Here is a 12,374-nt window from a genome sequence, read left to right on the forward strand (position 1 = left end):
GAGGGGCTGCAGCCACTCCAGAATTCATCATAGCTCCTCCCCCCGCCCCCCCCGGCCTCCTCTCCCAGCGCTGCCTGCCCCAAGCGCAACCCGGCACCGGCCCCAGTCCACAGCAGCATCCCACCCAGCCCCACAAGCAGATCCAGGGGCACATGCCCCCATGCACTCCTGGGGGTGCGCACAGCAGTGGGAGCCATCCCTCCTCCCCCCATGCCCCCCAGACAAACCGCTCGCAGCCTCAATCAAGGCCCCCCCATGGTGAAGGAGGGAGTGGGGCTGGGGCTGGGGCAGGGGCAGGTGCTGGCTCAGCTGAACCAGGGCAGAGTGCAGGATGGAGCCACAAGCAGTTCATCCAGAGGGTGCAGCAGGGGGCAACTCCCACTGCTGCAAGCACCCTGGGAAGCATGGGTATGTGTGCCCCTGGATCTGTGCATGGCCTGGGCCCAGGGCTGCACTGTGCTCTTCCCAGTGCAGGCTGGGCCAATCTATGCTGGGGGCAGGCAGCAGCAGTACTGGGAGGGGGCTACGGGAGGGGCTGCAGCCACCCCAGAATTCGCTATAGCCTCCCCAAACCCCCCTCCCAGCACCACTGCCACCCAACATTAGCACAGCCCGGCCCAGCCCCCAGCTGAAAAGAGCCCGGTGCCAGCCCCAGCCCACAGTGGGAGCCTGCCCTGTCCCACACACAGATCTGGGGGCACACGTTTCCCCCCTCCCCCCTGGTGCCCTCCTGGGGTGCATGCAGCTGCGAGAGCTGCCCTCCTGAACCTCGCCCCAGCTGGGCAGCCAGTGCCCCAGCCCCACTCCCTCCCCAACACTGGGCTCACCTGCCCCGCCCCAAGCACAGACTCGGGGCCACACACCCCCATGCCCTCCCAGCATGTGTGCAACAGCGGGAGCTGCCCCCACCCACAGTGCTCCCCAAATGAGCCGCTCGCAGATCCGTTCCATGCTCTGTCCCAGCGCCACTCCCTCCCTCACCACAGGGGCCTCAATCTGTTCTCCCTTCCCCTCCAGCCCCTTAAAAACAAAAACAAAAAATATAAAGGGGTACATGAGCTGGAACTTTGAGTGAGAAGGGGTACACTTGTTAAAAAAAGGTTGAAAACACCTGCACTACAGCATGCAGCAAAGAAACAGCTGACAACTGCCTCCCCCTATTAATAGAAGAGGGGTGAAAAACTCAGGGACAGGTTTATCCACTTCCTATCGGTTGTACTGCCAAAACCTGGTCCACTTTGCATTTGTCCAGTTGTAGGTTTACTGCTGTCTAATATCTGTGCTTTATTTTGGGAAGCATTCCTCCCCAGTCTTCATTAACCCAAACTCCTACTTCCTTCAGTAAAATGGAAGTCAGCCAGATACCTAGCCAACCATTTTCCTGTCTCTCAACTATTATTAGCAACCCTTTGTCTCCATTTCTCTTTCTGTTTCATTCACTAAACGATCGAGCCTGTTCTATATACAAATTACTTAGCAGGCATCTTTTTCCATACATTAAACATGCATGACGTCATTAAAATCATGTTTTTATTTGAGTATGCTGATTCCAAAGAGCCTTACCTGATCACCAGCAAGAATTAATATTTGTACTGTCAGTATATAATAATCATTTAAAATAAAATATAAATAAGATTTCAAATGAGTTTTGATTTCGAATGTCTGCAGTTATCTACAAATACCAAAACAACTACCTGTTTAGGGAGAAGTATCAACATATTGCTAATCTTGATTCATAAATCCTTTGATTCATTTTAATTAGATGGGGTGTTTCATTATAGCTACCTAAATAAAAACATACATACTAAGGAGAGTTGATTTTTTTATTTTCATTAAATTGAGTAGTGTGTATTTAGATTGTAGAGAAAAAAATCCTGCAGGCTTTTATGAGATATATACACACACACACTAGCCAATTGCCCATCAAGAATGACAGGGTGGGAGTGGGCGAGGATGGAGACCTGTACCCGCCCCCCCACCCCCCAATCTGGGCCTGCTCCCCTCTTTACTTCTGCTGCTTGGGGCCTGGGCCCAGGCCCGTTGCCCCCCTCCCTGCTGCAGGAGTGGGGGGAGGGGAGGAGCAAGCTTGGGCCCAATGCAGGGGAGGACCAAGCCCAAGGGTGGGGAGAAGCCAAGCCGCTGCAGTGGGGCAAGGGGAGCAGTGGGCCTGGGCTGATACCAGCAGCAGCAGGGGGATGGGAGAGGGGTGGGACCGGGCCCAACATGGGGGAGGAGGCCTGCTCCTCCCCTCCCCCCGCTGCTGCCGTGGCCAGGCCTGCTGCTTCCCCCACCCCCACATTGGGCCTGCTTCCCCCTGCGGCAGCAGTGGTGAGGGAAGAGGAGTGGGCCCGGGCCCAATGCAAGGGAGGACCAGGCCCGAGGCTGGAGAGAAGCCAGTCTGCCATGATGTGGGGAGCAGTGGGCTCAGGCCAACCCAGCAGGTGGGATAGAGGAGTGGGATCAGGCTCAAGGCAGGGAGGAAGCCAACTCCTCCCATCCCCCAGCCGCTGCTGCATCAGGCCACGTCAGGCCAGGCCCACTGTTCCCCCACCACCACTGTGGCAGGCCGGCTTCTCCCCCGACTTGGACTCGGTCTTCCTCCCCCACTGGGGCCTGGTCCCACACCTCCTCCACCACCACCCCCTCTCCCCCACATCAGCTCCGAGCCCACTCCTCTGGGTCAGCCCGGCCCACTGCTCCCCCGCCGCAGCAGCCTGGCTTCTCCCCACCCTCAGGCCTAGTCCTCTTCTGCATCAGGGCCAGCCCACTCCTCCCCTTCCCCACTGCCACTGCCGTAAATAGATAGATAGATAGACAGATAGATAGATATAGGTATATTTTTCAGGTTTATGTCAGATTGTTAGTTGGGCCATAGTTCCATGCATCTCAAAACAGCATTTTTGTACTTCAGCTACTGCCCTAAGTGCCCCTAAATGTATTTCGTTGAAGGAAGGCCACCTTAATATCAGCAGTGAGGAAAAAGCCAATAGAATGACAGCAGACTTCAGAGTTCTACTGTCGGAAAGAAATTCATTAAGGAAAAACCGCTTTCCCTATGCTGTATTTTTAAGAGAGAGAGAGAAAAAAAAAATCCATCTGAATATGTAAGTCACTGATTCTAAGTCAAAGCCACTGTCAACAGGAATAAAACACTGTAGGTGCATCTACATGAGACATTTACTGTGGAGTTGCTTAATTAGTTCTGCAGTAAAGTCTCAGCATCTACGTGTATGGCCCTACCAGGCAACAGGAAACTAATACATATCGCCATAGGTTATTACTTGTAAACACAAGTACTATCCTGTAGCAGCATTTAGTGCACCACAACATGTGTTTAGATGCTGATGGGACTGACTGAGGCATGAGGGTGTTTCAGTGCTGGGACTGCCTGCTGGCTAACCCCGCACTGAAGCAGCCTCATGTCCCAGCCAGCCCCTCTGCAGCATGCTGAGCAAGCTCGGAGCAGCCCCACGCTGGCCAGCTGATATCCCAGGCCCCCTGCCAGCCAGGGCCACTATGAGCTGGCTCAATGTGCTGCAGTCCCAGGCACATATGTAAACACAGCACCCAAGAGAAATATACTCTGGTGTGAACTGTGCTGGAGTTTATTCAGCTGAATTAATAATGCATGTAGACACCTCCTGTATGTAAATCCATGCTATCACTGTCACAGAATTTGCAAAGAGATACAATTCACAATAGCAAAAGAGATGTGAGAGTATAATACAAAATAATGCCAAAAAGTTTGTTACAAAAACTGAAGAACATTGTATAAGAGTAATGGGACACTGTATAAGAGTAATGGAGAGAAAAGACATAGTAGTGTGTCATAAGAGGAAAGTATTAAAAAACTGAATTTGGAGCAGTATCAGGGCTCTCTTTAGACCACTAATGAAGTATGAGATGCCCCTGCAGAAAAGGAAGGGTGTTCCATTATACCTTCACACCAGTGTTCAGCCAGCCAATATTCCATGCAAGAAACTTGAGGTCATACATAGTAGGAATAGTGACGTATACATCGGCTGTCTGTCTCGCTGTTTTCACTTGAGAGATTCAGGCCATGTCAAATGACAAAAGCTGTACTGATTAAGTCCGTTTGGAAACAGATTTAGTTAAATCAGTACAGCCCTCTTGCTTCGTTTCTCTTAAATCAGATTAAGAGTACCTTATATTGATTTGGATTAAATAGATTCCATACTGACATAAGCTAGATCAACACATGGTACTCCTAAGCCAATTTAAGGGGATTGAACATAAGGGGTTGCCCTCATTTAGTTAAATAAATTGCGACTCTGTGCAGGAAAAACCAAAGCATAGTGAAATGTATTTATTTTGTATGCATCTCACATAGGGATGATTTGAAACACTAGAATTCCAGAAGGTTTTAAAACAAAACTTTAATGTAAGGGAAGATATGCAAGGGGGGGGAAAATCACCAGGAAGCACCATGCTTTCTTGCATACCACACCCCGCCCCAAGTAAGATATGCACCTTGGTTTTGGAAGACAGAATGTAGAAAAAGGGATTTTTCCAGCCATGGGCTGGCTGTGACACACAGTAAATCCTCCTGAAAACACAAAAGGTCCAGGAAATGTGGTATCCCAGGAAACAGCCTGGATGAGGCAGCAGGAACTTCCTGGTATGGCAAGAGACCAACAAGGCTAGGCCCCAGACCCTTGCAAGGACAGTAGCAAGACTGTTGCTTCTTACTGTGAACAGTTCTTCATATAAGTTCCTGTTAATAATAAAATGTTTCCATACCACAAGTCTCATCAAGATACTATGGATTGCATGCATTAGTTTACTCTTACCCAGCTCAATTGTTCAATTAACAATTATGAGAGGGTTAACACTGGACTCCACCACTGCTACTCTGCTGGGCCACACAGAAATGCAGAGATGCTATGCCCCATTTTGGCCACCATTAGAAACATAGAGATGCTGTTCACTATTCCTCCCTGCTTCTGTTCCAGCAAAGAAAAATCAGCTTCTTCCCTTAAGACATGTTTCAATTTTGGAGGGCTGATTTTGGGGGAAATCATGTATGCAGTGTATTAGTAAATATAGTACTTTCTTTACAATAATACCGCCTTGTTTGATGGACCTCACAGCAAACAGTATGGTATAGCACTAATAGGATGCAGCTTCTTCCAATTAACTTTAAGGAGATGTTAACAAATAACCTCTCCCATTTAGTTGTATACTTTGTGGAGCACAAGTGAACTGGAAAAAAAACAACCTGAACATGATGGCACAATTTGAAGCTTTGGAAAAGTAGTTATCTTCAAGAGCATGGGCAAAATACAAAAAGTCTAAGGATAGTAATCTATACAGACAACATTGGAGACAGAAAACCTACAATTATGAATCCTTAAGGGGCCCTCCAATTTGGACAGCATTCAATTTTTTTTTAATAAATAAAAGTTACTGTAGGTACAGTATTTTACATTTAATGACAAAGGTATACAGCTGTAGCCAAAGAAATTCATCAAAAAAACCACACATAGCCGAGTGCTTTTTCTTTTGAAAAAATATCATTTTTCCCTTTTTTGTCAATATACAGACAGGCACAGAAGAAAAACATTGTGAAGACTGTCATGTGGCCTGTCATGCAACCCTCGATGGCTTGCCAAAACTCAGTAAGCGGCCCTCTACCCAAAATAATTGCCCGCCCCTGAGCTAGAGAGATCTTTAAATCTATACTTAAAAATGTTAGTGGCATTACCCATGGGAAACCTTATAACTTCATAATATCCAGGAGCTTCTGTTCTCTTCACAGGTTCCATGAAGGGCCAAGCGCTTTGATGGCTCTTTGGGGAAAAAGAAAAGAAAAGAAAAGAGTAAGGTGTCTAATATGGAAACTCCACGTTGGCAATCATTAGAAAATCTTTACAGAAGATGAACTAAAACTGACACCCACCTTAACCTGCTGAAGGATGGTTTTTAATGTGCTGTAAAGCTGATCTGGATCTTTGGACTCTTTACTTGAAATAAAAATAAAAAAAAGATTAGCTTTAATCTCTTATTTCATTTCTATAATGCTGCACTTAACACGAAACCAATGCTCAAATAGAAAACATTTTAACAGAAAAACAATACCCAGGAGTTGGTTTATTGATGCTTACTTATCTCAAGTTTGCTCTAGACAGAAAGAAACACTTCAAGTTATATAGTCTGGAATCTTTTTTCAAAGAATTCTCAAATTACTTAATAATTTTAGTTGTTCAAATTGTACTTACCCTCTCTCTTTTCCACTTGGTTTCCAGCCAGTCTCTCCTGCACACCAACAAAATTAAACATTACATGAGAACAACTTTAAGTCAAAAGATTAAGAGTTAATATGAATCTAAAAAAAATAAATAAATATCAGTGCTCCCTGAATAAAGGTCTTTTTAAGGTTAATCTTAAAACTACAGTATACTAGCTCCCAAGACCGTTTCATTTCCTACAAAATATAGTCCAATATCCTGTATCATGAAGTCCCATTCATGATACTGTCCCAGCAAGAATGCACTGTTTTCTTTAAAAATCCTTCACCATATTTTATCATTACCTCCAGCATTTCTATGTAAAGAAAATAGATGTAAAATGATGTAATAATTTCCTAGAGCAAGAAAATAAATTACAAAGTCAGACAACAGAGGAAAAATATCATTGATGGGCTTAGTTTTGTTGTACCTCAATCCATATCAGTACCTATTTAATTAGCACAAGGCTAGATAACTGAATGGGATTATAGAGTACACAACAGTCAGGTGGAAATTACACTTGAAAACAAAACAAAGGACCATCACATGCCAATAGAATTAAATAATGTATGTAGAATAGCCCTAGACTAGGAATCCTTGAGAAAATTTCTAAACCTGTAGAAAAAAAATGACAGAATCAGCCCCCCCGATATCAGATTAATTAATTTAGATATATCTATGCTTCCAATAAGCAATATTTAGCAGCTTCTAATTTCTCTAATCTTGGCCTCTATTTTTGGCTACTTTGATGCAGCACTGCATTAAGGGAGGTTGGTACATACTAATTCCAGGAATGCTTTCAATAGGAATCTGTCGTACGCCATCCTTGAAGCAGGAAAGACCAGGATAGACTTTTCGAATCTGAGCTTGTTTCCTTTCAATCAGCTTTTTTATGATCTGTTATAATGTAGCAGAGAAAAAAAAAATTAGTTTCAAAAGTCAAGAACTGTAGTTGACGAGCTCAAAAGCAACTACCAAGACACTACGGCAGAACTGTAATGCGTAGAAACACATTATTAATACGTTATTATTCCATTTTTGTGCACCAAAGATTTCCCCTGAAATCACTGTGAAGTTTGGATGCACACAGAACACAAGGTTAATCCATCATAAATATTTTATTGAACAAGAATACTGCTTATATTCTAGTTTTCAGATGCACTTGTTCAGTTTTAAAGTCTCTGTGTAACTGTGGATGGTGTTTGTATATTAATCACAACAGCCCTTATTCAAGATTTTCCCTCAAGGAAGTCAAGATTGATGATATACATAAAGCAGAAAACTCTTCTGCCTTTCCTTGCATTCAGCTCATCATCTGAATTCATGAAAAGCCAGAGGGTTTTTTCCAATTGAAAGGGGGAAGGATTTCTTAGGGTGATATCTTATATAGGACCAACTACGTAGTGAGACAAGCTTTCCAGTGCAAGATATTCTTGCTCAGGTCTCTTGATCACAGGAACCATCACTCTGACACCACCAACTGAAAGGTTAATTCTGGTCTGTTCTGTTTGTCCCCATTTTGCTACCTCAATTTTAAGTAATTTTCTTTTGTGCTCCTGATGAGTATTTAAATGTTTTGCTATACTCTGTGCCTGGAAGATGTCATTTTCAAAATGACTGCTTCCTGTGTAATTATTCTTTTTATACATCTAAACACTTAATACTGGCTATTTATTTTTATTTTTTTTAAATTTTAGTTAATCATTACACTTTTTTGAGAAAACAAATAGGGTTTTTTTCTTTGATAAGGAAACAATTTTCTTTAAAAACGGAACATCCCCACTACTGGGTTTCTAAAACTAATTTTTATTATTGTCTTTTAAAATTCACATATTTTAAACTGGTAATAAATGTTAAACTACAATATCAGCCAGTCCATTTGTCTGGAATCAACATCTTATAGAAGCCAGGCTAGAACAAACAGTGATATTCTCTCTAGTCTCTACCCACAAGACCAATATTTTTGGATGTTTCTGATGAAACAAGTGGTGAACAAGTTAATGATGAAATTGAAATCATTAGCATTAAATTTCAATGTCAACATTTCTTCAAGGAGAGATGGAATTTTTCATGCTTCCCAGAATTGTTGGTTTTGTTTATTTACAGCCTATTTAAAACAGCAATGCGATGGTTCACACTGACTTTTTTGCAGTGATATGGATACAATCCAATTCTTTAGATGAAAGCTTAAATTCTGTACAAATGATGGGACTAGGAAAAACTGGATGTAGACTACAGGCCACTTCCAGCTCCACTAGACTCACTGATAAATGGCATTGGGAAGTACTGCAATAGTAACATGGAAATTTCTATGTAGTAAAGAGGCATAAGCAAGAAAAGTGCCTTGTATTGTTTAGGTACAACCTCAGGGAGACAAATTGAGCAGTGACAACAAGCACACAGCTAAAACATGGGTTGCCAGAAAGCAAGGCGCACAGAGCAAACAAGGATTAATGGAAGGAATGTAAACTTTTAGGAACAGTTCTCTTGAGAAGGGAAGATAAATACATGATAATATCACAGAAGTTTTAATTCCTAAGTTAAAGAACCCCATATTTGAAAATAAATCTATACAACAAAAATTACTGCACCCAACAACAATGCACTAAAATTCAAGCAAATTCTTACACTATTCTTTAAGACTGTCTACAAACAGCTATTCCTTCTTTGGATTGTAATTCATTTTAAAAAAATGACATCTTTCCTGAGCATGATGGTAAATTTAACAGAATTTATTTCAGCTTGGTTTCTGGTAGGAAACTGTTTTGGATATACAACTGTGGAAGCAACAAGCCACAATCCATCCATCAGCCACCTCATCAGCACTCAAAATTATATTTACACCCATAAATCTTAATATTTTTGTTTGTATTGACAAAACAGATGGACATTTTTTCATAGTTACAGACTGATGAATGCTTGAAGGTATCCCTATAATGCAAAGAGCACAGGATTTGTGGAGGACTGCAGCACCTAATTGCAAAATGAAATATTACAAACACACTTCCAATGATGTGGAGGTTGGAAAACAATACCAACTTGGATGGAGAAAGCAAAATTTTCAAATGTACCCAAATGATTAAAGTTCCTAATTCTCATTTTCAGCAGTGACTAAAGTTGTAAAATGGATGAAAAAAATTATATCATCTTCAAAATTGTGGAGGGAGATGGAGGAATCACTGCAGTGCAGCTGACACATGGCAACTGTTTTGTGTTCACTCCTGTCCCACAGTAACCGGATGCTCAACAGTGGTAACTTAGCACTGTTTCATTGATGGTCACACTGTTCCCTGACTTAACTTCCAATTACTGTAATACAAGAACAGACACTCAAAACGGTTACGACAAAGCACATGATACATGATAAATTGTTTTTAACCATCTAATTTGGTATGTTTTCTTTATCTGTAACCTAAGTCATTTAGGAGCTTAAGCTGCATTAAGAAATCAAAGCAATGTAGGCTCCTAGATGCCTACTTCATAAAAAAAACAGGAAATCTGTGGATCCACTGCTTAATGGTGAAGCTAAGTTTTTAATAGAAAATGCAAAGAAGGCGGAGCTGCTCAGTGAACTACTTTGCCTCAACCTTCAGGGAACAAAACAAAACTGAATAAACCCCACTGCAACCAGACAATTATCAAAATTAATACAAACGAAGAGGAGAATGGGTTGCAGATAATGGGGATGCAATAGAGAGCTTCTGACAAATTAAATTAATTTGAGTCGGCAGTAAATGAAGAAATTTCAGAGCTACTGACAATAATATTTGCAATCATGGATGACAAGCAAGGTTTTGGGGTTCGGGACTGAAAGAGAAGCAATATGGTGCCTTAAAAAAGGAAAACTCAGGAAGTTATAGACCAGTTAGCTTGACTTCAAGGTATCTGGGAAATTACTAGAGCAAATTATAAAACTGTAAATGCCTAGAGGAGAAAGGGGTGATCATTAGTACACAAGAGCAAATCATAGCAAATTAACATGTTCCCACTTCTTTGACAAACTAGGATAACTAGTGTGATGAATGAAGAAAATGCCTGGGAAGGGGGCAGGCTGTTAATAGGCAGTCTTTCCTTTTTTTAAATCACGGCATGATCTAGTCAGATATGTAGGAGCATGGGGTACAAAGGAGGACATTCTCCCATGGCCACAAAGTTCTCAGAGCCTGGGGAGCCTTGCTGCTGCAAGACACACCGCCTGGTGAAAAGGGAGGCATGTAAGAGGCAGGGAAACCATAGTGAGAGACTTGGGAGTTTTGGCAAGCCCTGAACGCTCCTCTGGGCCCACCAGAGTTGTTTTGGAGGATCATTTTCCCTGGCAGCAATCCTGGTTCTAGGAGCCCCCGCCCCCCGCAGAAGAATGGCGCATCCATCCTGACATTGCCAGGGCTAGTGGGGAGAAGAATTATGTTGCGATGGGAACCCTACCAGAATAGTTCCCACTGCAGGAGAATGCCTCACCGCTCTCCTGCCAATCACCTAATTAGTGGGATGATGGGAGGAATTTTCCCAGCAAGGTCCCCACAGGACTCCCTGACAGCTTGTTCCTGGATGGACTATCAGAGAGCCAGTGCTCTCCTTCCTGCCATCTTTCTTAGGAGGGAGAGCAGCAGACTGTGCCATATAGAGTGTCTTCCAAACCAGAGAGAAGCTGACAGCTTTTCAAGTTAGACTGGGTAGGAGAGAGATCTTCCTCATAGGAATCAATCTAACTTTCTTGCGGAAGAGTCAGTTTTCTTCTTCAATAAATTGCTTGAACAGCTGTATGCTTTCTTTTTTAGCCAGGAGAAAGGTTTTTCTCCCAGTACAAATGTAATGCCTATTCCTGTCCAAAGGTGACAGAAGGGTTTGGAAAGCAAGCAGTAAAAGGAATGGTTTAGAGAATATAGGAATATTCAGTCTTGGAAAAAAGCAGAACAAGGGAGAACACTGAAAAACAGCCAGAATAAAGAGGGATAGCAACTGTTCTCCTCTGCCATAAAATATAGGGTGGGGGTGACAATGTCCTAGCAGTGGCACAGGACTGGGTTCAGAGGGTAAGGGGCTGACAGCAACCCAGCCCAACATGTGGAAATGAGAGACAGGAATGACCACCTGTACAAGTTACTGCCTGATCATTCCCAATTTTGTTAATAAAGTTGTGGCCAAATTAAACAACATGTTTGCATCTTGCCTATCTACCTGCATATCTGGGCCAAAAAGTGGGTTATTCAGTTAGGATGTTTTCTCTATTCAAAGAAACAGATTGATAGAGAAAATATTTTTCAAAATAATAAGAGACTTAAACCTGTATCAGGAGGACATAATGGTGTTCTGGTTTATAGAAAAAAAAACTTGTTTAGATTTATTGTTTCTTCTATTACCCAATCAAGAATGTATGCCCAACGTTTAACTTCAGCACTTAATTACTTTGTTGATTCAAAATCTGTGTTGGGAGAAAAATGGTGGGTTGTTTAAAGATAAAAGAAAGAACATACTATGAAAATGCTCCACTCCAAATGACCACACTCCAGCCAGCCTCTACATCTCACATATCAGTGTCCCCACATTTCAAAATAGCAGTGGGGGTGCTTTAACTAAAGCTAATTTAATAAGCTTTTGTTAAAGGGCTCCCACTGCCATTTTGAAGCACAGGGACACTGATACACAAGATGCTGGATGGACTATCACAGAGACAGATGCTTTAATTAGAGTGGCTCTCAGACAGAATATTTTAAATAAGTTAATTAGCTAATTAAACTAATTAAAATTAGAGCTAATTAAAGAAGTAGTTTATTTACTAACTCGCACAAAATGAATGATTTCATTTTGAGCAGTGAATATGAATACTTTTCTGTATCACCATCACAGTAAAAATAGGAAAGTACAAGTTATGCTTTACCTGGCAAACCTATGACAATTAAGGCTGGAATAAAATGTTCTAACTAAAAATGAGCAGTATGATGTTTTGTATAGTGGATACGTGCATGGAAGGGGACAGATATCCCAGTGCTAATAGAAATTATTTAAAATTATTTATTGAAGCTATTTAAAATGTGGTGTACATCTTGTTTTTGAAGAAGACTGCAATATTTCATTTCAGCATTTACCTCTTTTTGCTTTTTAATGATGACAGAAAATTCAGTGTAG

At 42.2% G+C, this 12,374-nt stretch overlaps 1 protein-coding gene across 1 annotated transcript in view; it reads right to left on the reverse strand.

Moving 5' to 3' along the window:
• Positions 1 to 12,374, reverse strand: part of KAT2B (lysine acetyltransferase 2B) — an 88,647-nt gene that overhangs the window by 5,274 nt on the left and 70,999 nt on the right. The window contains 5 exon segments of the mRNA XM_025210506.1: positions 5,726 to 5,810; positions 5,921 to 5,984; positions 6,240 to 6,276; positions 7,031 to 7,145; positions 12,335 to 12,374. The exon segment at positions 12,335 to 12,374 is cut by the window's right edge and continues 8 nt beyond it. Coding sequence (XP_025066291.1) covers positions 5,726 to 5,810; positions 5,921 to 5,984; positions 6,240 to 6,276; positions 7,031 to 7,145; positions 12,335 to 12,374 — 341 coding nt within the window.

The sequence above is a fragment of the Alligator sinensis genome, unplaced genomic scaffold, assembly GCF_000455745.1.
Source record: "Alligator sinensis unplaced genomic scaffold, ASM45574v1 scaffold648_1, whole genome shotgun sequence".
NCBI classification, from domain to species: Eukaryota; Metazoa; Chordata; order Crocodylia; family Alligatoridae; genus Alligator; species Alligator sinensis.